Here is a 27,232-nt window from a genome sequence, read left to right as displayed (position 1 = left end):
CATGTACCTCACCTGACAGCATCTTTATAGTTGACCATTTATCTTTCTAAGATTTGGCACTTGTTTTCCTTTTAGCCTCCTTTTGCAATCACCCACAGAAGAAGCCCTTAAATTAAAATAAGCATCAGCACTTTACAAAAGCTCTTCATACCCCTTATGCATTTGATGTTCCACAGTGGCTCCAATCATCCCTCACTGAGCTCACTCCTTTGGTATTTATTGCAGCTACTCACTGACTCTTTGGGGAAGTACTGCTGAAAAATCTTTTCACCTTAGTGCCTGGTTGTGCTGAACTGCTGAGACAAAAGTATCATCCATTTGCACCTGTGAAACAAAGAGAGCTCAGAGGCTCAGCGGTTTTATACGTGGGATGTCCCCAGGCACCACACCACGACGGCTCTCCCCAGAGCATGCTCATGTTCAAGAAGTGTGATCCTCAACCTTTAGAGCTTTCCCAGAAGAGGAAAGCAGGATCTGGTTGGAGCAGAGGTCTGCCCAGACTGGGACACTCCTCTGGCACTGACCAAGCACAGTGTATCTGAGGAAAGTAAGAAGAAATAGGAGGCTAGGAAGTTCCATGGCAACAGGAGGAAAACATTTTTCACTGTGAGGGAACACTGGAACAGGCTGCCCAAGGGGTGTGTGGAGGTTTCCCCTCTGGAGATATTACAGACCTGCCTGGAGGTGCTCCTGTATGATTTGGTATAGGTGATCCTGCTCTGGCAGGAGGGTTAGACTGAATGAGCTTTTGAGGTCCCTTCCAGCCCTAACATTCTGTGGTTCTATGTGATTCTGTGGATCAGGGGAGCACAGAGGGATTTTTATTAGGCAGTTCTCAATAGATCTGAGATGGATGTTGCATTAGACCACCAAACTTCATGGATATTGAGGGATTCTTCATGAATTTATGTAAAGCCTACATCTTTTTGGCCTGTACTTCAAGTTTCTAGTTTTAAAGCCTGCCACCTCAAAATTATATTGGACATTCCACTATTTTCTGAATGTGAGAAGTATTTAAAGTCACTCTGCATTGATCCTCCTCATGCCACTAAAGCCTTCATGTACCTTAATTTTATTCTCTTTCTTGCACTAAGAGATGAAATGTCTCTGACTGCCTATGGTCTCTTCATCCTGAAGCCATTTTATGCTCTTGAATAGGATTATTTCCTGGTGGTTCCTTTTTGAGATGCAGTGACTAAAGTGACTTGAGTAAATCACATTCAGGGGTTTAGTGCACCAAAACTTTGTAGTGCTGGCATAAAAATGTTTTATGCTATAGTTTTGGTTTCCTTCCTAATAATTTCTAGCATCCTGGCTGTCAAATGCCTTTTCTTTGCTTCCTCAAGAGGATGACTTTGGAACTTCCCCCCAAAACTGACATCTTAATAGACATATATTCAAGGATGTAAAAGTCTCAAGCTGTTCCAGGGGTAGTTTAGGCTGGAGGTGGGGAGAAAGTTCTTCACAGCGAGAGTTGTTAGCCAGGGAGGTGGTGGAGTCCCCATCTCTGGAGGTGTTCAAGAGGGGACTGGATGTGGCACTTGGTGCCATGGTTTAGTCATGGAGTCTGTGGTGACAGGTTGGACTTGATGATCTTTGAGGTCTCTTCCAGCCTTGGTGATTCTGTGATCCACATGTATCTAATGGCCTGATAGCTAAGGAAAAACATATGAACTGACTGATCTGTTTTCTTCTGTTAACATCATTAGTAACCTGATTTTGCCACTTCAAAATACATCCCCTTCAGTCTCCCTGCATAGCAATAAGCATAGACAGTTTTTCCATGCATAGATCTGAATGAAAAGGCAACAGTGCACGTTAATAGATTTTTCTGGACAGTCTTACCTAAGAGCTATGCTGGTGCTTTGGTAATGAATATGCAAATAAAATCTAATTACTGCAGTTGGACAGCAAAATGTTGGTGTTCTTCAGTCTGTTTGCCATCCTCTGAGGCTCATTGCTCCACTCGCTCCTGCTGATCCACAACTCACCCACCCTAGCATGTTACTTTCCAGATTAGTGGGACACAGGATGTTGAAATCCCAGGGATGGAATCCCAGTCCCTCTGAAATCAGCCATCCCCTATACAGTTTTGGCTGGCTGATTTTGTAGTACAGAATGTATCCTTTCGCTTTTACCTGGGGCAAGGTTACTTCTGGAGGACACCAGTGAACTAAAAAAGTCTCCTTTTAGGACAAAGGACAAGGATAAAAGGGGGCAGGGAGATATGGTGAGGACTGACACAAGCTCTCTTGTTTTATTTAGTAGCTTCCTGGCAAATGCAGTTCTTACAGCACTTGCATTTGTATTCAGAGAGCTGAGTCAAGAATTTTAAATCCCAGTGTATTATGCTCAGCTCGCAATTCACTGCTTTTAATTAAGAATGAAAACTGTGCCTAATTGACAATCTTTGAAAAGAATTTCCAGCCTTCCCACATCATTTGGTTTGGCACTAGAGTAATCAATGTGACAGAGGAAGTTGATCGATGGAACCTACACTCTGTCTCGTCTGCATTAATAGCTACGTACACATCACTCCTATGATGCTGCATGTGAAAAAGAACATTTTACACACAAGGAAGTTCTTTTCAACAGTGACACAGGCAAAGCCAAAAGCTTTACTCTGAGAGTGTGTGCAAAACCCAGCTGGTACAGCTAGGTTTGATTTCTTTCAGTGCCTACCCAGCAATCCCGCTTCCATACGAAAAGGAGCAAAGTTGAGAAGTCGGAGCACAGAGTGGATGTGAGAGGTGCTTATGACTCCATGATGCAGCCAATTTGGAAAGGAGGTCTCTGCTGAGATCTGCAGTCAAATAACTAAGGCAAAACAGAATGAAACTACAGGTATTTAGCTTGTCCCCCAAGCCTGCACAACGGGTGACCCTCACTGCAGAAACAGAGCCCATAGAGTCCATTTGCAGCACTGCTGGCTTCTAGCTCTCAACACATTTTTGCTCTCTGTGACAAAGAGCAAACACTGAATGGTGCAGTGCTTTGACTCATGAAGGAACAGAGTTTCTTGCCAATTTGCCCATTTTGATTTTGATTGGAGAAGAGGAGGTTGAGGGGAGACCTCATTGCTCTCTACACCTACCTGAAGGAAGGTTGGAGTGACTGGGGGTCCAGCCTCTTCTCCCTGAGGGCAAGTGACAGGACTAGAAGAAATGATTACAAGCTGTACCAGGTGAGGTTCAGGCTGGATATGATAAAATATTTATTCACTGAAAGTTATCAAATATTGGAATGAGCTGCCCAGGGCAGTGGTGGAGTCACCCTCCCTGGGGTCTTCAAGCAGCGTGTGGATCTGGCACTTAGGAACATGGTTTAGTGTTGACACTTCAGTGCTGGGTCAAGGGCTGTGCTGGATGATCTTTTAGATCTCTTCCAACCAGATGTATTCTGTGATTCCATTCCAACCTGTCATGTTCTGGTCAATAGGTCCTCTGAACAGAACTTGGTTATACAATCCATCCATCTTTACTCACCTGCTCCTTGCTGTCTCCCAACAAGGACATCTGCTCCTGCCATGCAGCCCATGCCCAGAATGCAGACCACGATCCCAATGAAATGTACTGCCTTGTATCGTACCAGTAAGAAGAACCAGGAGAGAAGGATCACCACTGGGATGACAAAACAGTCTAGGAGCTGTCAACAGAAAGAATTAAAATGAGCACATAACCTGCTAACACTTTGCCCTAAAATACTAGGGTAGAGTCCAGATAGTGAGTAATAGCACTTAGTGCCAGACAGAAAGTGTATTCAAGTGGTTATGCCATCCATCAGACAGAGGAGAGGCCTGTTCTGTTCATGACTATTCCAGGAATTCAGGAGAGTTGTTGCCCTGTGGTAACATCCCAAAGCACCACTTTGCTCCTGGATTCAGATGCACATTTCAAATCCATGGGAACGAAACCTGGGCCAAAAGAGAGCCACACCACTCCATCTGGTCCTCACCTCTGGTCATTAATGGACAAGGACTGAGGGCAGTTTTCCTGCAGTCCTGACATATGCTTTAATTCAGTCACTTCAGGTTCAATTAGCAGTGATGTTCATAAAGCAAAAATTGACCAGATTTATTAAGTCTGGTCATATAAATCAAGAAGCTCCTGAATGCAGAATACTTATGAAAGATCTGCTGCCTGTGGGCACTGTTAACTCATCAAAAATAATCCCATATGTCTCCAAAGGGGGGAAAAAAAACCAAGCACCAACAAACAAACCCCAGATTGCAGTGCAAGATATTCAGTCTTCATGCCAATAGATCCTGGGTGAGAAGGATTAGGAGACTAAATCACAAATTGTTTGGTTTTGTTGTTGTGGGTTTTTTATTCAGAGAAACCCAGGCAACTCTTGATGAAGAAAGAAATACATCAAATGTTTGCGAGAGGACCTCAGCATTTTCAAACTGAAATGCATTTTAGGCACCAGTGGCATGTCACCAGAAATCCTGGTTAAAACAAACAAACAAACAAACAAACAAACAAAAAGAAACTTGACTTGAATGCCACTTCCTAAAAAGATAATTATCTGCTGCACTGGGAAGGGTTCCAGTGCATGAAGATGTCACCCTTCAGCCACCAGCTACTGTGTCTCAAGAGAGACACATTCACATTTACAGTACATTTACAGTACTGTGTGTCTCAGGACACTGTGTCAGTGGATGTTTTTAACCCCTGATGCATGGAATGTTGTGACACAGGAGCTCTGAAGAGGGCTGCTTTGCTTAGTACACCACAGGAACATTCCATTGTGAATTTCAGACACATCAGGCTGCTGGTGTGAGCTCAATTGCCAGTTGCAAAGACTGTTTGTACCTGCAGCGTGTGTACTTCAACATGCAAATTCCCATGAAGAGCCCTTCAGAGGAAGACTTAAAAAATTCCTCCCACTCCATAAATATTTAAACATACCTATGCTTTCAAGCATGTGAAGTTGTGTCTTTTAAGCAGCAACATGAAAGGAGGCACGCGTGGAACCTGCTGCAAACAAACACTGCTGACAGCAGCTGAAGAATGCCCCTTTGGGGCTGGCAGACCAAGGTCTAACGCACAAATTGCTATTTGGAAAACAGCAGCATGAATAGATATGAGCACTAAACATAGGTAATGTCCACTGGCTTCATGTAGTTCTTGAACTGTGCTTAGTGCATACCTATAATTAAGCTTTGAGGTAGACAGAAATCAATTAGGTAAGATAGGATAGGACAGGAATCGATTAGGTAAGATAGGATAGAACAGGACAGGACAGGACAGGATAGGACAGGATAGGATACATAGAATAAACCAGGTTGGAAGAGACCTTCAAGATCATCGTGTCCAACCCATCAACCAATCCAACCCACCTAAACAACTAACCCATGGCACCAAGCACCCCATCAAGTCCCCTCCTGAAAACCTCCAATGACGGCGACTCCACCACCTCCCCAGGCAGCCCATTCCAATGGGCAATCACTCTCTCTGTGTAAAACTTCTTCCTAACATCCAACCTAAACCTCCCCTGGTGCAGCCTGAGACTGTGTCCTCTTGTTCTGGTACTGGCTGTCTGGGAGAAAAGACCATCATCCGCCTGTCTACAACCTCCCTTCAGGTAGTTGTAGACATCAATAAGGTCTCCCCTGAGCCTCCTTCTCTCCAGGCTAAGCGACCCCAGCTCCCTCAGTCTCTCCTCATAGGGATAGAATAGAATAGAATGGAATGGAATGGAATAGAATAGAATAGAATAGAATAGAATAGAATAGAATAGAATAGAATAGAATAGAGCAGAGCAGAGCAGAATAGAATAGAATAGAATAGAATAGAATAGAATAGAATAGAATAGAATAGAATAGAATAGACCAGGTAGGAAAAGACCTTTGAGATCATCGAGTCCAACCTATCATCCAACACCGTCTAATCAACTAAACCAGGTAATTACAATATAAGCAATGAGTGAATGTTGCTCAATTATGTTTCCAAGTATTGCTTCACATTTCATTTCTCCAGGACTAAAATCACTCTGCTCTTCATTCCCCTCCCCCCCGCCCCCCCTTCCATATAAACCTGTCTTGCAGAAGAAAAAAATGCACAGATATTCTATAGACAAAAGATGTGGGAGTGCAGATCACCTAATCTGCAGCAGAGCTTTCTTGGTTGGGGTTTTTATTTTGGCCCCTTTTTTTCCTCCTTTCTTCTGCTTGTTGTTTGCTATTTTAGCTATTAAGAAAATTCATTATACCTAATTGTCATTTTTCTAATCACAAAGCTTTTACAATAGCAAAGACAAATGATGCTTAGCTTGAATTTCATTTACACTACATAAAGCTCAGTTGCCTACCAGTAATTCCCTAAAAATCACCCCCAATATTTTCCCTCTTTTTAATTGCTTATTTAAAAGGTACTGCCTACACCATGTCATTGTGTGAAATTAATGAGCAACCAAATTTCAATCAATGTTCCTGCTAACAACTGAAGTTATCAGGTCTCACCAAGCTAAAAGCAAACACATTTCCTATTTTGCCATGGTAAGATAATAAAACTGATACGACTGTGTGGTGCAGACAAAGCTCTGTGATGCTAGTGTGGGTTTCTTCAGTCCTGACTCTGAATGGGGCTACTTTAGAAGGCAGGATACAAACCCACATAATCTATTGACCCACCATACTACAGGAACTCCTTCCTGTTGTATAAAAATGTTGGCTTGTTGTAGAGATTAAAGATTATTACATGACTCTAAAAGATCATAGAATCAATAAAGTTGAAAAAGAACTCTGAGATCATCAAGTTCAACCTATCACCCAACACCTCATGACTAACTAAACCATGGCTTCAAGTGCCACATCCAATCCTTTTTGGAACACCTCCAGGAATGTTGATTACACCACCTCCCTGGGCAGCACACTCCAATGGCTAACAAGTCTCTCTGTGAAGAACTTTCTCCTCACCTCCAGCCTAAACCTCCCCTGGTGCAGCTTGAGACTATGTTCTCTTGTTCTGGTGCTGGTTGGCTGGGGGAAGAGACCAACCCCACCTGGCTACAACCTCCTTTCAGGCAGGTGTAGAGAGCAATAAGGTCTTCCCTGAGCCTCCTCTTCTCCAGGGTAAACAACCCCAGCTCCCTCAGCTTCCCTCATAGGGCTTGTGCTTGAGACCTCTCATTGCCCTTCTCTGGACACATTCAAGAGTCTCAGTGTCCTTCTTAAATTGAGGGGCCCAGAACTGGACACAGTAGCTACCACATTGAATCCAAGTCTGTTGATGATACACCACACTGAAATGTGATTTCCTCTGATGATTATCTGTTTGCTAACTTCTCTTGACTTTACTATACTTGTGGATCATAGGCACTCTCTTGCTGACAGTGAACACACAGTTTCTCACACATTCAGCATTCTAGAGCAAGAATGCACTGTTAGCCATTGGAAAGGAGAGCTGGCAAGCTTCAGAGGAAAGGTCTGCAATGGAGAGGGCGAATTGCTGATCTGCAGCGACATCAAAAAGAAAAAAGCTGGTCAGCAAACTCCCGATGGGAACAGCGGAGCTGAATCTCCCTCTTTAAACATTCATTGGATTTCTTTTCTCTCAGTTATAACCCTCTTTCCCCCACCCCCCCACATTAGGGGTTTCTCATTAGTGCTTCTACCCTCCAGCAAATCATACAGAGGATCAGCTGCACCCTACCCTCAGCCTACTCTCCGGAGCAGGGGGATCAGTCGAATCAGTGTCACATCTACCCAGTGCTGTATGGTCACGTACAGGTGGTGGTGACTGACTTTCAGCATGCAGCCTGGTAAGTTTAACAGAGCTGCAAGTGCTGTATCTACTAAGAGACACACCTTCAGACATTTGCTTTGCTGTTTTTTTCAAAGGAAGAAAGGGCTTGCTTCCCATTTCAGGGCTCTTTCTAGTCCAGTTTTCACACTACCTTCACAATACCATGCACACTTGATTCCACTGTACAAAAGCAGCAACCAGAACCCTCACAAAGCTGGTTGCTGACTGCCAGCGGCACTGCACTGCCATTATGCTACCCTGTGAACAGAACCTTCTGCAGGAGATGTGTGGATGCTGGCAGCACTTCTGACAGGGTCATTTCAAGTAACTCAGCTAGAAAAGCAGCATTGTTTTTACCTTTCATGTTCCTATTTACCATCTCATCCCAACTCAATCACTTTCTTGCATTGTTTTTATTTAATCACAGAATTAATTTAAAAACTAATAACAGCTTTATCCATCTAGAATTTAGGGCACTTCAGGTAGGGAGAGGGGTGAAATAAATCAGTCAGTAATGTCCTTTGTTTAAAAATTAATATGAGTATGTTTAATTTCCATGGCATGGAAGAAACAAAAGACTGCTCCTAGTTTGGAAGGTGGTGGTCACATCTAACACACAGTTCCTCTTCTCTCAACTTCTACACGCAGCAGCACTTCACTACCAACACAAGAAGTCACATCTTGGGGACAGCTCTTCAACTTCTCCACTTGATGCATGCATTCCAGCTGTGTTTATGAAAGGTCTGCTCAAATACAAAGGTTACAAGGAAATGGCCTGTCCTTCAATTGCCTTCCTCCTCTAATTTTACATACTGCTGTCAGAAAAAGACATTCTAAGCCAGCAAACAGCTCTGCCAGTAGTCCTGTGTTTCTGCAGGAGACAAATACATTTCCTCTTTAAGTAAGGTGATTGGATATGGGCTTTGAAGCCCATTTTTCTCAAGGTTGCTTATAAGAAGCTTCTCCATGTCACATGTGTGAAAGAGGCACAAAGTGCCAAAATCTCTGCTGTTGTAAAGGGCACAGCTCCACTGACTTGAATGGATTTTGCATGTTGAAGTTAGTAAGAAGTTTGGCTCAGGGTGAATTTTGCCTTTAGAAGCAGGAGCTCTGGGTACGGAGAGCTCAGTTGACTGAAATCATACACAGAGACTGAGGATACTGTAGGGATGAGTTTGTGAACCACAGGTGTGTAACAGAAAACAGAACAGCAGCTTGAAGGGCAATAATAAGTCAGATGCAAGCAAGAGCCCACAGGCTCTCAGAGTATAAATGTGTAGTATGCAATGCTTCTGCACAATGCTGGCCTGCAAACCTTGTTGCATTGCAGTGTTGCCTCACTGCCCTGAAGCAAAACAGGAAAGGATGGGAGGAAGGGAAAGAGTTTGAATTTAGGTCTGATTTTGAGATGTTTCGTGTTAGCTGGCACTGGGCAAACTAGATCAAAAACGTCGATATTGCACATCCCCTGCTCCTTGCCTCCCAAATTCGCTCCCAAGTTATCTCAAACCTTCTGCCTCAATGCACATTGAGTCCATTGGGACCAAGAACCAAAGCCTATTGGCATCCAGCACTCCTGTTATTATAGGCACTTACTGCTGACTCCGCTCCTTTTCTAGTGGCAGTTGTTGAGGTATGAAAACTGCCGGAGGTAATTGGAAGCATGATGTACTGCTCAGCCTTACAGCGACCTAAGAGCAGCTGAGAACATCAGCAACATAGTTTTATTGGCTGCCTCTTGGTGCCTATAAATCCCAGCTTTTACTACCTTTGTTTTCATTACGTCAATCAAAGGCTTGATTGCCCAAGGAATACATTACCAGATAAAGAACTGTTTGGGAGCACAGCTCTCTCTTTGATGCTGCCCTGTTTCTTGTGACACTGTTTGCATGTTCTACAGCACCACTATGCAAGATGCTGCAGAAATAGTCCAGATGTCTAGGTGATGACATAACACAGAAAGGATAACATTACCTCTAGACAGTGCAACACAACAGTGTAATATGCAGGTGGATAGAACAGTGTATTGCAGAAAGGAGAGCTAAGTAATGTGGGGACAATGGGAGAGAAGGGAGATGGCAGTCTCTCCTGTAACCTCCTAAGATGTGTTTGAGGCCCCATCCCTGGAGACATTCAAGGTCAAACTTGATGGGGCACTCAGCAACCCAATCTAGTTGAAGGTGTCCCTTCTTGCTGCAGGTGAGCTGGACTAGAAGACCTTTGTGGGTGCCCTCCACCCCAATGCATTCTGTGTGTGACAGCGTGGCACTCACCTGGCAGCAAAGCTTACCGATGCTAGTATCACAACAGGCTTAGTAGAAGACCTGAGGACTTGATAGAGTGCATGTGTGTAGTACACTATAAATGCAGTACAGGCAAGATGAGGTAAAAATGTAGTTTCAAATAAATGTCTAAATCTAAATCACTACAAGAACTTCAGAACCTTTTAATTCCCTCTGAGGCAAACAATTTTCTCTGCTGTGTAAGAGGTGTCTCTAAGAGTAGTTAAAACACTCTTCTTGAACATTTATTCAACCATCCATGGGGTTATACTGGGGTTGTTTTAAAAATCATTAAGATATGGAAAGCATTACCATGAGCAGTCCTGAAAGTTAAGGGTAAAGTTTGTCCTCCTATTCCACCCTTCCTCTCAGGCTAAAAAGAGATCGTGACTCATTTGAGCCAATTCCCTGCTGAGACATAGGCAATGCCCTTGAACTCTCCCAGCTACTTCCTCCTCATGCTGTTGTTTTTGATCTCTTACATTAAAGGTCCTGCTCATGGCAGAAAAGCAGGAGGGTTTGCATCTTCTGGAACCAGTATTTCATAGATCCAGCCAGCCAGAGCCCCGGCATGTGCTTGTTGGTGGCTGTGGGAGATAACCATGATCATCTAGCTCAATCCACTGCTCTTACTTGCAATGAGGCATTTGAGAACATTTAGCATCAATGTCACATTCAGATGTCTTGAATTCTTACCTGTACACTCGTAAGAGTGGTGTATTGATAAGCTTTGACTACCAAGTAATTGGCTTCTATATCTATTATCCCCAGGATCATGTACTTCCACCATCTCCTTTTCAAAATTGCCAGCAAGTTTTCTTCTCCTGTGGTAACAAACAAGAAGAATTATGTAAGAGTTAGAATAGAAAAGAAAAGAAAAGAAAAGAAAAGAAAAGAAAAGAAAAGAAAAGAAAAGAAAAGAAAAGAAAAGAAAAGAAAAGAAAAGAAAAGAAAAGAAAAGAAAAGAAAAGAAAAGAAAAGAAAAGAAAAGAAAAGAAAAGAAAAGAAAAGAAAAGAAAAGAAAAGAAAAGAAAAGAAAAGAAAAGGAAAGAAAAGAAAAGAAAAGAGAATAGAATAAACCAGGTTGGAAGAGACCTTTGAAATCATTGAGTCCAACCTATCATCCAAAACCATCTAATCAACTAAACCATGGCACCAAGTGCCTCATCCAGGCTCTTTTTAATCACCTCTAGTGATGGTGACTCCACCACCTCCCTGGGCAGCCCATTCCAATGGCCAATCTCTCTTTCTGTGAAGAATTTCTTCCTAACATCCAGCCTGAACCTTCCCTGGTGCAGCTTGAGACTGTGTCCTCTTGTTCTGGTGCTGGATGCCTGGGAGAAGAGACCAACCCCCTCCTGGCTGCAACCTCCCTTGAGGTAGTTGTAGCGAGCAATAAGGTCTCTCCTGAGCCTCCTCTTTTCCAGGCTAAGCAGCCCCAGCTCCCTCAGCCTCTCCTCATAGGGCTTGTGCTCCAAACCCCTCCCCAGCTTCGTTGCCCCTCCCCAGCTTCGTTGCCCCTCCCCAGCTTCGTTGCCCCTCCCCAGCTTCGTTGCCCCTCCCCAGCTTTGTCAATTCCCACCCAAACTTGCTCAGGCTTCCCAGTTCTCCCTTGTTCTCCCTTCACCAGAAGTGTGTTCACTCTCTGGTTCAGACATGGTGATACAGATGTGCGTCAGAAACGTCAGGCTCTCTATAGCACAGGAATACCTCAGATCTTATAAGTTGCAATCACAGGGAAGGGAAAAAAAAAAGATAATTACTTCAAAAAGCTCATTTAAAAATCTCAGATGTTAAATCTTGGCTGTGCTGAGTGGCTTGAATGGGTATTTACCTGAACAAAGCATCTCAGTCATTTGACGTCTGTTCATTAACATACGCTCAACACATACACACTGCCAGAGGGATATTATTAGGCAACAACATATTTATTTGTTACACTGATCATGACAGACTGCCAAACTGTAAATGCTAAAAAGCCTGCCTGCCTTCTTCCCTCCCTTCCTACTTTTCTCCCTCTCTTTCTTCCTTCCTCCTTTTCTCTCTTTCTTACTCCCTTCCTCCTTTTCTCTCTTCCTCCCTTCCTCCTTTTTCTCCCTTTCTTCCTCCCTTTTCTCCCTCTCTTTCTTCCTCCCTTCCTCTTTTTCTCCCTTTCTTCCTTCCTTCCTCCTTTTCTCCCTCTCTTTCTTCCTTCCTCCTTTTCTCCCTCTCTTTCTTCCTCCCTCCTTTTCTCCCTCTCTTTCTTCCTTCCTCCTTTTCTCCCTCTCTTTCTTCCTCCCTCCTTTTCTCTTTCTTCCTCCCTTCTTCCTTTTTCTCCCTCTTTCTTCCTCCCTTCCTCCTTTTCTCCCTCTCTTTCTTCCTCCCTTCCTCCTTTTCTCCCTCTCTTTCTTCCTTCCTCGTTTTCTCTCTTTCTTCCTCCCTTCCTCCTTTTTCTCCCTCTCTTTCTTCCTCCCTTCCTCCTGTTCTCCCTCTCTTTCTTCCTTCCTCCTTTTCTCTCTTTCTTCCTCCCTTCCTCCTTTTCTCCCTCTCTTTCTTCCTCCCTTCCTCCTTTTCTCCCTTTCTTCCTTCCTTCCTCCTTTTCTCCCTCTTTCTTCCTTCCTCCTTTTCTCCCTCTCTTTCTTCCTTCCTCCTTTTCTCTCTTTCTTCCTCCCTTCCTCCTTTTCTCCCTCTCTTTCTTCCTCCCTTCCTCCCTTTCTTCCTTCCTTCCTCCTTTTCTCCCTCTCTTTCTTCCTTCCTCCTTTTCTCCCTCTCTTTCTTCCTTCCTCCTTTTCTCTCTTTCTTCCTCCCTTCCTCCTTTTCTCCCTCTCTTTCTTCCTCCCTTCCTCCCTTTCTTCCTTCCTTCCTCCTTTTCTCCCTCTCTTTCTTCCTTCCTCCTTTTTCTCCCTCTCTTTCTTCCTCCCTTCCTCCTTTTTCTCCCTCTTTTTCTTCCTCCCTTCCTCCTTTTCTCCCTCTTTCTTCCTCTTTCCCTGGATGCAAACCCAAAGTAATCTAATTCTTCAGGTCAAACAGAAGGACCAAATGTAGATGCCCACACCTAGCCTAGTAGTATAGCACTTTAAAAGCTTTTTGTTTTCACCTACCATATTCCAGATTAATTTCTTAGGATAAGCTAACCTGTGTTTTGGAAGTAAATCTCTCTCTCACTAAATGTGAAGGGAAGAGATCATGTCAGACCATGTGTTTTTGTCATTGTCTCAATAGGTCTGTGACTAAGGCTTGCAGCCAGTCATCTAAACAAATAGTAAACCATAAAGTGTGCAGGTTAGCCTAAAGGCAGCCTTTGCAGCCAGCCAAAGTATATACTGATATCAGTGAACATGCATTTATGTGAGTGCACAAAGGAACACCATCTTCAGACACATCTTTCACAGAATCACAAGGGTTGGAAGGGACCTCTGGGGATCATATAGTCAACCCCCCTCCCAAAGCAGGATCACCTAGGGCAGGTCACACAGGGACGTGTCTAGATGTGCCTTGAAAGCCTTCAGATAAGGAGACTCCACAACCTCTCTGGGCAGCCTGTTCCAGGGCTCTGCCACCCTCACAGCAAAGAAGTTTCTTTTCATGTTGAGGAGAAGTTCCTCCTCATGTTGAGGAGATTGCCTTCAGGTGATTCACTTTGCACACCTTTCTAACAATGCCTTCTGCTGATTAATAATGAAGTCGCTTTTGCTCACAACCAGCTAGGATTGAGACACTGAAACTTCAACTAGGCATTAGAAACATAGGAAGCTACACTGCTCTCTTACTGGTAACTGTTAAATTACAGAAGCACAGAATCACCAAGGTTGGAAGAGACCTCAATTACAGTATCACAGTATCACAGTATAACTAAGGTTGGAAGAGACCTCGAGGAAGAGACCTCAAAGAACATCAAGTCCAAATTGTGCCAGTTCCCACCAGAACCAAGGGCACTTGGGCTCCTCAGCACTCTGACCTACCCCACAGGTTCAGGAACTGAATCTCACAGGGTGGGGCACTGAGGAGATCTCCTTTCAAAAACCCAAGCCCTAACTTTCTGTTGGCACTCGAGCTGCTGAAAGCGTTAAGCCTTCTAATCCAAATGTAATGTAGATTTATAAGCAGATTGCACACAAGAATGTTTTAAGATTCAGAAGTCTGACATCCTGGCAGCAGAGAGAAAAATAAACCCCCTCTGTTTGCCTTTTCTGGGAGGATAGGTTTAGGTTTTACATTTCTTTCACTAATTTTGCAGTGAGAAACACACTTGACAGTTTTAGATACAGAGGAGCTCTCAGCCTTCAGAACAAAGCCACAGCTTTGGCTCTGCTGGCTCAAATTAAAAATCAACAAATAAGCTGCTTTGTGGAAGAGATGATTTTTACATCATATAATAAGAATTTACCCCTGAGGGGGTTTGCAAAATTAAAAATAAATTAGAGAGAAAATGAAAAGAGGCTTTAGCTGTGCAGCGTCTACCGAAACCACAGATTCGTGTGTGCCTTTCGCCTTCACCCACACAGCCACAGAGGTACAATAACATAAAAGCCCAACAGCCATTAAGAGCCAATTCCCAATTATTTGTGTATGGGTTTGGGACACAGGTAGAACAGAATAACAGCAACTGCTAGACCAGAAAATAAGCATACTGCTTCTCTTTCGTCTGCTGCAGTCTCCCTCTTTTAATTCAGATGACAACTTGTTATTTAGATCAAGATCATCAAAGGAGCTGTGCTGTCTTTCTACTTTACACAGCTCAGCAGAAGAGAGCTAAATGTGTGCACGGAGGAAGGCTGCATCAAGAGGGAGGGCTGCTGGGCATGCTGGTCCTTCCCTGCTTCCAACAGGAGTGCCGGAGTCGAGTGTTAAGTGGTGAAGAAGCAAAAGTCTCACAGAGGATGGAGAGTGTACTAGAATTTACTTATTATCACTTTCTTTGAAAGAGAATCTCAGTTGCCAAGCACAGGTACAAGATAATTGTTGCTTTTCCATTTTCACCCACTACAGCGAGTCTTGCAGACAGAACTTCACCACTACCAGCTTTGCTTCATCACAGACACTTAGCCCTGCCACAGGACCAGGGGAAGGAGGCAAATGGGGCAATACTGTGTAACAAAGATGATCTCTGTATTGCTATGCCAAGAGGTTCCCATGCTGAACAATAAAACCTTGCTGGTTCAGGGGACTTGAAGTCTGTTGTAGAAGGCTTTCAGCTCTCCATGAAGCTCATAAGAACTATCCTCCTTCTGTGTGACCTTAAATCCTCTAATGGTTTCTTATTTCCTCCTATTTATTTGTATTACTGACAACCACTTTATGGTAATACTGTTGCCTACAGGCAAAACACCACCACTGCTTAATTATTTATGCAGTAGAGAAAATGTCCTCTCACAGGAATGGTTCACAAAACACCTGAATATACTCTGTTCATCTTATGGATGACTGCTTATAGGCTGCACTGCTTTTGCTCTGTAATATATTTCCAGTAAGCCTTTTAGGAGACTGGATAACCTTAGCTCCTTTTGCCTCCTCTGAACATCTGATCTTACCCAACTACATCCTATCTGGAGCTCCCTTTTGTTTCCCCTCCTGTGGTGGGAAAGCTCTGTAACCCACAGACATGCTGCTGGTCTAACAGCCCTGAGCTGCTCCAAGTGGCTCCAGGGCTCTCCAGCTGCTGGCTACATGATCCTGCTGCTGGCTACATGATCCTGCTGCTTGCTCTGTGCCAGCACCAGTGCTTGTGGGGCTGAATGATGAGCCAGAGCAAAGAACTGCCTGGAAACAAAGATTTTAGGGTTTCAGATCAATATTCAAACTATGTCCTGAGCAGTCTGTGACCAAATCAATGTTAGTTTTGTGGAAGCTGAGAACCAGCTAACAGTGGATCCAGGCAAGGGACAACTATCTCCTTCTCTGACACAGGCTGAATTGTGCGTGTGTCCTATCCATCAGAAGGACACAGCAGCCATTGAACAAACCCAGAAGCTACCAGCACCACCCTTTCTGTAGACAGGCAGTGTACAATGAGGCTGCAGGTCCTCCTGCCCTGTGTTGAAGCAAACCTGTACATGAGCTGGGAGTGAGCTACATCATGGCAATGTATTTTCACCTTCTTAGAAAGTAAATCTCTTTTACCAGTCACAGTCAACAGGATTTTTTTGGTTTGAAATGGTTCCATTTATTCCTATTGTCAGTTTCTCCAGTGTTGGGGTTGAATCTGGCTCACTCTCCCACTGAACTACTTCAACACAGGCAGCTGGACTATAGATGACTATCGTTGGTCCCTTCCAACTGAAATAGTCCTCTCCTCTTCCATTCCCAAACAATTCTATTCCTTTACTCTATAAGCTCCAGAGTCAGGCCCTCTTAAAATTGTTTATCCTGTTTTATCTATTGTGAAGCTACTTACAGCACTGCAAAGAAAGGTTTTTAGGAGAAGAAAAAAAACCCAATCTCATCTTTGGATTTAGCAGAGCATTAGTGAAATTCAAAGAAGCTGCCTATAGCCCTGTATATCATTTATAAATGTGTAACTTGCATGAATAATTTATCCTTCTGGATAATCTTGGGCATGCTAATCAGATTCACAAGACTTACTTAAAGTCAAAGAGTGTTACAAGAACTAAAGTTCATTGTTTAAGGCAGAAGAATCACTTAGCTTTTTGGGTTTTTTTACCCTTTCATCAATTCATCACAAAGAGTTGGTCCAGCCACCTACCCACCCTTGTGACATTTATTTCCTGAACAGGCAGATATGAATAATGAACCAACTGATTATTATTTGTGCTTCCTATAAAGTTTAGTCCCCAAAGCATGAGATTTGCCTGATACAGTAAAATAAAGGGAGTGCAAACTGTTACTGCTTTTAATCACCCAAGTGAAGCTGAATTTCTAGCCTTGTCTCCACAAGACAATAAGTTAATAAGGAAGTCAAGGAGTGTGTATCTTTCCCTCTTCCTCATCAATAATGTTTGAACACACTGATCTAATTTAAATCTAATGTGATACAGAATGTCAAGATATCATTTCCTACAGGTTTATTGTGAATAGGTAACTGAGCAGAAGAGAGAACCTAACATCACTGCCACTAAGTATAGGCTTGGAGGTAAACTCACTACTAATTACACACTGCACTGGACCCTGCATCTTCTTAGGCATCAGCTCATTCAATATGAAACATAAATCCCCAAGTGATGAGGTGATGCTGGCTCTGGGGTTCATCAAACTAGTACCTGGCACGAAACACGAGCAAGACCTGTATACAACATGTGGTAAGCATGAGGGAGAGCTTGCTTTTTATAGGCTATGAAACCTAAAGCCATCTATCAAGAAAGAAATCTGCCTAATGATGACTGCTGAGAGAATAGTACTGTCAAGAGGATAAAGGCTGTTGGTGAATAACTGAAAATGGGAGTGTTGCCTTTTCTACTATGAACAATAAGAGCACACATCCACTCCTACACTGTGACAATTCCTAGTTTGGCAACAACTGAAGTCACATTTAAAAGGACATTTTAAAGCAGAATAAGATGGCAAGTCAATGCTGAAAGAGCACTGCTGGCAGAATTAAAACTTCACCTGGAGTCAACAGTGTTAACTGAAAATATGTAAAATCCTAATACCCAGCACTATTTCATGTCATTGCCCCAGGCCAAGGGGAAGCTGAAGAGTCCAGACTACATTAGGGCTGGCTGGATCAAGATAAATAGGGCTTTACAGATGCTCCATGATCTCTAGAGGTATTTCAGTATCCTTCTGTGTTAAAAGGCTGCAAACATGCCCTCAGCGCTTTTGGAGTATCTATTTGCAGTAGCAGCTGTGGGAAAAGCTTGCAGAGTTATTCTCCTTCTGGGACTTCCCTCACACCACTGCTGGTGAACAGAAATACAGTTTGCTAAACTTCCAAATTAAATATTAACTATTACCCCTGGAGAAATATAGGAGCTTTGGGAATGTGTTGCCATCATGGGTTAGGGTAAAAGCCTCACATCAGAGCAACCACAAACTACTCAAGAAATATCACTAATTACTCAAGGAGCAGAAAATGCAGGAGCTAACACTTGGTTAAAGCAGCTGTGGGGCCAGTTCAGGACACTTCTTGTCTCCAAGGTGACCAGCAGCAGAGGCTCAAGAGAAACATGCAAGACACACCAATCCATTATAGCTCCTTCATTGTTCACCACAGCATGAACACCTTGCTTTATGCCTGGCAGTAATTCCAAAAGGCTTGAGCAAACCCATTCAAGAACAGAGAAAATGCAGCACCTATGAGCACACAGAAATAGGTGAACCTCCATGGCTTCACATAACAGCCAGGGCTGGTCCATTCAGCAATCTATTTCATGAGACTTTCAAGACTTAAAGCACACCAGAAACTTCCATGTTGCATCCATAATGACCAAAAGTACTTAAAACCCCCTCTCTTTATGCCCTTTGCAGCATGACTACTGATGTGTGTTACTAAAAGCACATGATATCACTGACCCATGCCAATTAGTTGGCATGAGGCATCACATAGCTACTGTGTCAAGCAGACACTTAAAGGCAGTTCTGCTGAAGAAATTGGCTATTGTCACATAACCCTGAAAGAGTTACCCACAGTGGCCATTAAGATGAGGTGGTGGAGTCACCATCACTGGAGGTGTTTAGGAAGAGACTGGATGGGGTGCTTGGTGCCATGGTTATTTGACTAGATGGTGTTGGATGATAGGTTGGACTTGATAATCTTGAAGGTCTCTTCCAACCTGGTTAATTCTATTCTATTCTATTCTATTCTATTCTATTCTATTCTATTCTATTCTATTCTATTCTATTCTATTCTATTCCATTCCATTCCATTCCATTCCATTCCATTCCATTCCATTCCATTCCATTCCATTCCATTCCACTCCACTCCACTCCACTCCATTCCATTTCAAACCACCTCAGAGACAACAAGAACAATGGAGAGCAGCCCTCCACCTTGGGTAGTCACTAAACTTCTTTCCTCCTGAGCTGGCAGAAGCAGGTTAGAACAACTTTTCAATGGAGTCATGTCTGTAGCATTTCTAACAAGAACTGTATTGACTTTTTTTCACTGTTCAGACTCTGTAACAAGACAACTCCTAGGTTTGTGAAGCACCTCTAGCACATGTACAGGCAGAGTAGCACATCTTCAGGTATTTTGTGCCACCTTTCACAAACAGTGTGCTAATTCTGACAACTGTAAGTGCAGTCACACCCAGAAAGGTGGAGAGCTGTGCAAGCTGATGCAGTACAGTTCAGACATTGTCTTGCTTGAGACAGAGCATTAAAGGAAATTAAATGCTCAGGGTGTACCAGCTTAGCATCAGAAAATTGGTCAAAGCGGGTTGTGAGCCTAGTGTGTGCTCCAGCAAGGGTTTGCTCTGCAAGTCATCTGCTCTTCCCTCCTGCAGGTGCCAAATGCTGGAGCTGCCTGGCTGCATGTCCTGTGCAACAACTCTCCTGGTGGCTCCCCTCCCCATCCCTTCCCTGATTTTATTAATTAAACCTAAAAAAAAAGGGTCCTTTGATCACAAGCACGTTTAACCCCTGTTCCTTAGACAAGACACCTCACAAGCACTCATGCCAGCATCCCTTGGGCTCGCTTGTCACCCACCTCCACGACTGCCTAGCTATCTAACATCAGGCAGAGACTGAGAAAGGGAACAAGTTCCTTCTCAAATACTGCAATGCCTGCTTTATAGTTTTACTTTTAATGTACCTCCTTGACCATCATCCTAAGCATCAAGGTGCCATCCAAATGAACTGCCATCTATTATGTATGAGGTACTGTTCTAGTTTAACTGTTCTTCAGAGGGACACAGTCATCCTTAACCACAGGAGTTGTATTTAAGGAAGAAAAAGATTGTAATGAGTCTGTTAGCTCCCCTTAATAATATCTTTCGAAGCTGGCAAAGATATTGCTCTAAAAACCTTTTTGTGCTTCCAATTCTCATCTACTCTATCATTCCTAAGAGCATTAGCCAAAGCTGGAGCAGTTCATCATCTCTGTTACATTCATTTACACACTATTGGGCTTGACACTGGATAATAAGGGTTTCATCCAGCAATACTTCACTTTTTGATCTCGTAAATTTACCACAGACTTTATTCTTTAAAGATATTATCCTTTTTTTGGCCACCATTTGCCTTTTCTTTCTCTTGTAGCTTGCAGCAGTGCTTGGTTTTGAATGCAAAATAGTTACAGAAGCAGGGATCTTTAAGTTACTAGACTTCCTGCTGCCCTTGCCTTGACCAAATCCTCCCTCTCTGATAATGAAAGAACCTTCTGTTTCCTTGAGAGGTGCTGTGAAAGCTATTGTCCACAGGCACCATTTATTCTTCCCCCAGGCAACCAGCACCTGAACAAGAGGACATGGTCTCAAGCTGTACCAGGGAGAGTTTAGGTTTGAGGTGAGGAGAAAGTTCTTCCCAGAGAGAGTTGTTAGGGGAGGTTTAGGCTGGATATTAGGAAGAAATTCTTCACAGAAAGAGAGATTGGCCATTGGAATGTGCTGCCCAGGGAGGTGGTGGAGTCACCATCCCTGGAGGTGTTCAAGAGGGGATTGGATGTGGCACTTGCTGCCATGGTTTAGTCATGGGGTCTGTGGTGACAGGTTGGACTTGATGATCTTGAGGTCTCTTCCAACCTTGGTGATTCTGTGAAAATTAAAGTGCTGCCTTGTACTGAATAAATATATACAGAAACACTGGGCCTGGGCAGGGGTATTAATTATATTTACTGCTACTAGTCTGCAGTGCCATTTGTGCAAAAAAGAAGTGAGTTCTGGCCTTCTGCAGTGCACTGTAGTAATTTATCAGATTTTTAAGGCCATGGCAGTGTTGCTAATGTCTGCTCCCCATCTTGCAAGAATGTGAGCTCTGGCACACAGCTGCATTGGGAAGGAGTGGAGCAGGGCTGCCAGGAGTGTGTGCTGGGCAGGAAGGCAAGCAGTGGTGTGACTGGGATTCAAGCAGAAGACACACGTATCAAATGTATGGCTAACAAGAAGCCACATATTTTCAATCTTCAGCAGCACTGTTTTACACATGAATGGCTGGAAGATAAAGTTTGAAAGAGTCCAGAGCAGAGCCACAAAAATGATTAGGGGAATGGAACATCTTCCTTATGAGGAGAGACTGAGGGAGCTGGGGCTCTTCAGCTTGGAGAAGAGACTGAGAGGTGACCTCATTCATGTTTATCAGTATGTAAAAGGTGAGTGCCAAGAGGATAGAGTCAAGTTTTTCTCAATGACAGCACAAGGGGCAGTGGTGGAAGCTGAGGCATAGGAAGTTCCATGGAAACAGGAGGAAAATTTTTTTCACATTGAGAGCAAAGGAGCACTGGAACAGGCTGCCCAGGGCAGTTGTGGAGTCTCCTTCTCTGGAGATATTCAAAACCCACCTGTATGTGCTCCTGTGTGACCTGGTATAGGTGATCCTGCTCTGGCAGGGGGGTGGGACTGGATGATCTTTCAAGGTCCCTTCCAGCCCCTAACATTCTGTGATATTTTGGAATGCAGCTAAGGATTTCTTAACTAACTTCCCTATGCCCTTAACAGCACTAAGAGGAATACCAAGATTAATGGCACCTAAAAACCACACTTACAACTCATCAAAGCAGAATTGAGTTTTTCTTCAAAGGCTTCCACATGCTGAAATATTCAACACAGAGGATGTTGCCCATTACAGTAAATGCACATGATGTTTTTTAGCATGCTATGTACAGGACTTGTGAGAATATGGGTTAACAGCAAGTAGTGATAATCTACCATTTGTTACTGCATTCAGAGAAATCTTGCTCCTATTTACCTGAGATCACAGTATCACAGTATCACTTAGGTTGGAAAGGACCTCGAGGATCATCGAGTCCAACCTATCAACACAGACCCCATGACTAGACCATGGCACCAAGTGCCACGTCCAATCTCCCCTTAAACGCCTCCAGGGTCGATGACTCAACCACCTCCCTGGGCAACCCATTCGTTCTGAGCCTGGGTAGTAGCTTCCAAAGCAATTTTATTGGTGCCTGGCAAACTAACTCAGGGCAAAAGCAGAAATTCTTTCTTTTGTGTGTGTGTGTTGCCCTGAAATGGTTGCATGTGTGTCATGGATCAGAATGCATAGGGCACATATGTTGTTGTACGTGGATAAATATGGAAGGAGTGAACATACCCTTAACGTAGGACTGAGGGTGCCTCACCTTAGTGTTCTTAACCTGACACTTGTACCACAGAGAGAGGAGAGGAAGTAGGCTTTCAAGGTGGAAAGATGTTTGAGTTGCTGGAACGTGTCCAGAGAAGGGCAACAAAGCTGGGGAGGGATCTCAAGCACAAGCCTTCTGAGGAGCAGCTGAGGGAGCTGGGGTTGCTTAGCCTGGAGAAGAGGAGGCTCAGGGCAGACCTTATTGCTCTCTACAACTACCTGAAGGGAGGTTGTAGCCAGGTGGGGGCTGGTCTCTTCTCCCAGGCAACCAGCACCAGAACAAGAGGACACAGTCTCAAGCTGCACCAGGGGAGGTTCAGGCTGGATGTTAGGAAGAAACTCTTCACAGAAAGAGAGATTGGCCATTGGAATGTGCTGCCCAGGGAGGTGGTGGAGTCAACATCACTGGAGGTGTTTAAAAAGAGCCTGGATGAGGCACTTGGTGCCATGGTTTAGTTGATTAGATGGTGTTGGATGATAGTTTGGACTCAACGATCTCAAAGGTCTTTTCCAACCTGGTTAATTCTGTATTCTGTAAGGGACCTTCATTCTCTGTCTGTGAAGCAAAGAGGAAAATGATCTCACCTTGGTTACGTGCTAGCAAGTAAAACTGAATGGGGAAGAAAATGATCTAGTCTTCATGCTTGCCTTTTCTTTTACAACCAAGCATTAAAAGCGCATCTACATTACTTCACATTTGGAACTGTCATGTTATAGAAAAAAAAAAGGCAAGCAAATTGTTTCTGCTAGGTCAAGCTCCCCATCCCCCATCCCAGAAAATCACCAACCCAAGTATCCCTTGTCTGTGTTGGTTCTCACAGAAGGCAAACTGCATGTTACATTCCCAGAGTCCATGAATTTCTACAGCTTCTAAATAGCTGGCTCCCCCAACCTGCTGTTTGCCAGGGTTTGGTTCTCTTCCAGCACTGAAAGGCAGAGGGCAGGAGATGTCCTGCTGCTACTCTCCTTTCATTTAGAAAATGGAGAGGTTGTCTGGCTGCCAACCTGTCAGTGCAAATAAGACCCCTCTGTAGACCTTATCAGATGAACCTCAATGTGAAAACTTTTTACATATGAATTGCCTTGCAAGGAATCCTTGACTCTTTTCAGAACTAATAAGGAGGAGAAAAAAAATGAAGGAAATGAAAAAGTAAAGAACCTGCCCTGGAAGGTCACTTCAAAGGAAAAGAAGTCCACATGGCTTCTTTCTCCTGTTGTCTGTCTTTCGTCACAGTTGGCTCCCCAGCATCTACATGCTGTTCCCCTAACTGCAGTGGGCTTAGTCACCACAACCCTCATCAATGTACGATTAATTACTCCTGTTAATCAAAGCTGAAAGGCTGAAGGAACCAGAGTGCCCAGCAGATCAGAAATGGAATATTGTGCTCTCATCAGTGCCAGAAGTCCACCAACAGCCTAGGTGAGCAGAGGCAAGAACAGCTCACAGCTGCCAGGTTTTCAGCAGCCTAGGCAGAACGGCCAGCCAAAGGGAATGCCAGCCTGTAGGAGAAGCAGCGCTTACCCTGGAAAGTCACCAGCACTGTAAATGGTACCCAGGACTGCTGGTTATGTTAAATCAATATTGTTAGTTACATTATTAAATATTAATCTGAAAGATAAAAAAACTGAGGGTTCTCCTGGCTCTGCTTGAGACAGCTGGTGTAATAATACAGAAATCATTCCATTTCCATTCCTCTCCAGTTATTAAAACAGATGATAATATTTCCAACCAGTCTTTTTGCTTTTTTTTTGCAAGCTTGTCTCTCTAGGCAGGCTCCCTGGCAACTCCTCATGTTACATATGTTCGGAGTCCCACTGCTGCCACTGATGAAGAGACATTGCACAGAAAGGTCACACAGCTTGCACAGGAGCTCTAGGGTCTCACCGGCTCTTGCGGGTTGCAAAGGGGGAACAGCTTGGGCTAGAAGAGGAAAAGGGCAGACTGAAATGCTTCAAATAAAGTTTTTTGTCTTACAATCATCTGCCTCTGAAGAGCATTGTCCTCAGCTACTAAACACAGCTGTTGAGACAGCCACCAAATGATTCGTTGTTGCTGAGGGTTCAGAGCTGAAGGAATGCAATGCAAGGATGGACAACAGTGACACGTTTGTCAGAACCAAACCATGTAGGACCAGGCTCATTTCCTATTGCAGGGAAAGGGCTGTAATGAGCAACAAAAAGCCTCCAGGTGCCACATTTTCAGATCTCAGAGAGGACCCTGGCAGTGTCACTGTGCCACCTTTGGCTTCTTCCAGAGCCTGCTTATGACAGGACTGTGGGCAGGGGGCCAGGGAAGCCAGGGGAGAAGGGGAAGGGGCTACAGCCCATGCTACACTCCCACCCAGGGCAGTGCACCCAGCTTCTCTCCATGTTTCCTGGCTTCTTCATTTGTTTGATGAGTACAGGCCTCCAAACAGATATTCTGGGTACACAGCCCAGCCAAACTACCCACAGTAGTTGAATCAGAGCACCTTGAAGCAAGGTCAAGCCACTAGATAATGAAACTCAGCGCTCACAGGTACAGACCCTATCATTATAATTCTGACTGTGCTACTCAGCCTTTGTCAGAATACAGCTATTCTGATTAAGAGTTAAGTGAACCAAATTATTGAGAACTGACAGGTAATTAAATACCTTGAAAGGGACTGGAGTACCGACCCTGAGCATCTGTGCAAAGAGAACAGTTAATGCTGCTGAGCTCTATGATATGGTTTGTCTCTTGTAGGAGAAGTCAGCTTGGGGGTCAAAATCAGTAAAAGGAAATGTAAACATTTTCTCTGCATGAACAGAAAGGGGATTTGAAAGGGAAAGAAGAGGTAACAATTTAATTTCAAGGGAAAAAAATGAGGATAGGAGAAACCTCAGGAATAATTAACAGGGAAGAGCACAGGCTTCAAGTGAAGCTAAACTTGTGACTGCATGATATTCTGCCCTGGGGACAGGTATGTATGAAGGAACATAAATGATAACTGGGATTAAGACATACAGAAATGCCAGCTCAGCATATGCATCCTATTTCTTCAAGTACTCCAGAATACTGCTGCAGCCTAAACTCCTGATCAAAGCCAAGTATATGCTTAAGTGGCTTGTTGAATTGAGGTAAGCTGATAAAATATGACCCAAGAACATAGAATCACAGAATCATTTCAGCTGGAAAAGACCTTTGAGATCATCAAGTCCAACCATTTATCTAATTCTACCAAGTCTGGTGTTAAACCATGTCCCTCAACATCACATCTCTGTATCCTCTAAACACCTCCAAGGATGGGGATTCAACTGCCTCCCTGGGGACCCTACTTCAGTGTTTAGTAACTCTACCAATGACAACTTTCTTCTAACATCCAACCTCAACTGAAGCACAAGGAAACTTTTAAGTCTTGGCAGTTCTCTGACAGCTCAGCAGTAGCACAGCCTCTGGTTTTGAGAGCGGACCTCCCCACAGCTGATTGCTTGGCTAACCACAGCACTGCTGCTGACCAGTGAGACCCCAGATCACCATGCTGGGAAAGCACCAGACTGAAGGGATTATTTTTTTTTAATTCAACAGGATGATAGTGCAGGTAACATTGAAGAGGAATTCAGCACCAGTCTTATTGCTACAATTTACTACATATATATTTTTTTCCCCCAGTTTGTCTTGGTCCTACCTCTAGCTGGAACTGGTTAAGATACATTTACAAATGCTGGTCCAGACTTTCAGACAGCCCTTTAAGAACTAAAGGTTATTCCAACCTAATATAATCCTCTTTCTCTATAGAAAATTATGACCTCTCTGCTCACCTGACAACAGTGACACCATAAGTCACTGTGATTGAAGTCCAGGAGAAAACCTGACACAGAAATTGCCCTTTTTTGTTTTTCCTTGGTGCTTTCTATTGAGACAAACAGCAGAATCAGAGGCTGGTTTTGCAGCTAAGGACTGCTGTAATTTCTTTACAGGTTCTGTTGAGTACTGGGTTTTCTCAACTTGTATTAAATTGTTCAACAGAATGACTTTTACTGGTGTCTGCCAGCTAACTGCTCCCCTGACCAAACTTCCCCTAGCAGAGCATCTCTGTGCTCTGTGAGCATTTAATCAGTTCCCCAGGTAACATTGACAGGATATCAATTCTGGTCCTCAAGACATGGCAAGTGTCTGAAATTAGAGAAACCTTATAAATATCCTGAATTAAATGTAAGTGCTGAAATCCACAAAATATTGGACAGTTTTTTCCCTCCACCATCTTGCTATTCCCAACTTGGGAAGCTAAGAAAAGTGATAGCCAAGTCAGTCTCCTGTGAAACTGCAGTCTTTAATTGGGAGTGGGACTGATTTCCTTCATAGCTGTTCTGTGAGGAGAGAAAGCCTCAATTCAACTCTTGCTTTTCCCTGAGCGAGCCACAAAGAGAAGGGAGCCAGGCTAAACAACAATAGCTTCAATCAGCCACACACGCATGAAACAAAGGGAATTTTTTCACTGCACAGCCAGAAGAGGAGGGGTCTGATTGGCATTCAGGCTTTGCAGCATCTCTCTGTGGGAGAGAGGTCTTCTGCAGTCATTACTCTCCTATGGTGCTTGTTATTGACAGCACTTTCGACTGACTCTGGCAGAGAATAAAAGTATCCCTCTCAGTAATATCATTCGCTTCTCCTGCTTGCTGTTCCCCCTGTCTGTGCCTCATCCAGAGCACATGTGCAGCTGACACGGAGTGAACACAGTGACCTCTTCTGAATATGCATAAATGCTAAGCACTGCCTTTTTTCTCCCACTCTGCTGCCATGCCTGACTGAAGCAATAGCTTGGCCAGCATTTTGCTTATGAAAGAATGCACTAGTTTGCAACTGTTAGCCCACAGATGGTCAACTTCTGAGCCTGGCAGCCAGACTTTGTATTCAGGCTCATAAGCAATTTAGATAGCATACAGTTAACACATGAGACATTGATGTTCAAATAATGTGCACCTGCTTTTGGTTCCTTACGACAGTTGGGGGATACGTCAGTGTGCTCAGAATGGAGCAGAGATGGTTTAAGTGGAGAGAAAATTAATGTT

The 27,232-nt window shown here is 43.8% G+C and overlaps 1 protein-coding gene across 1 annotated transcript in view; it reads right to left on the bottom strand.

The window, feature by feature from the left end:
- Window positions 1–27,232, bottom strand: part of SLC35F1 (solute carrier family 35 member F1) — a 213,291-nt gene that overhangs the window by 31,543 nt on the left and 154,516 nt on the right. The window contains exons 3-4 of the mRNA XM_068162296.1: window positions 10,727–10,854; window positions 3,486–3,645 (exon numbers count right to left, since the gene is read on the bottom strand). Coding sequence (XP_068018397.1) covers window positions 3,486–3,645; window positions 10,727–10,854 — 288 coding nt within the window. The remainder of the gene's footprint in view (window positions 1–3,485; window positions 3,646–10,726; window positions 10,855–27,232) is intronic.

Source organism: Melanerpes formicivorus, unplaced genomic scaffold (genome assembly GCF_026170545.1).
Source record: "Melanerpes formicivorus ecotype bairdi unplaced genomic scaffold, bMelFor1.0.p_v2 SCAF_63, whole genome shotgun sequence".
NCBI classification, from domain to species: domain Eukaryota; kingdom Metazoa; phylum Chordata; class Aves; order Piciformes; family Picidae; genus Melanerpes; species Melanerpes formicivorus.
Note: the sequence above shows the minus strand (reverse complement) of the source record. Positions and strands in the feature narration are given on the sequence as shown.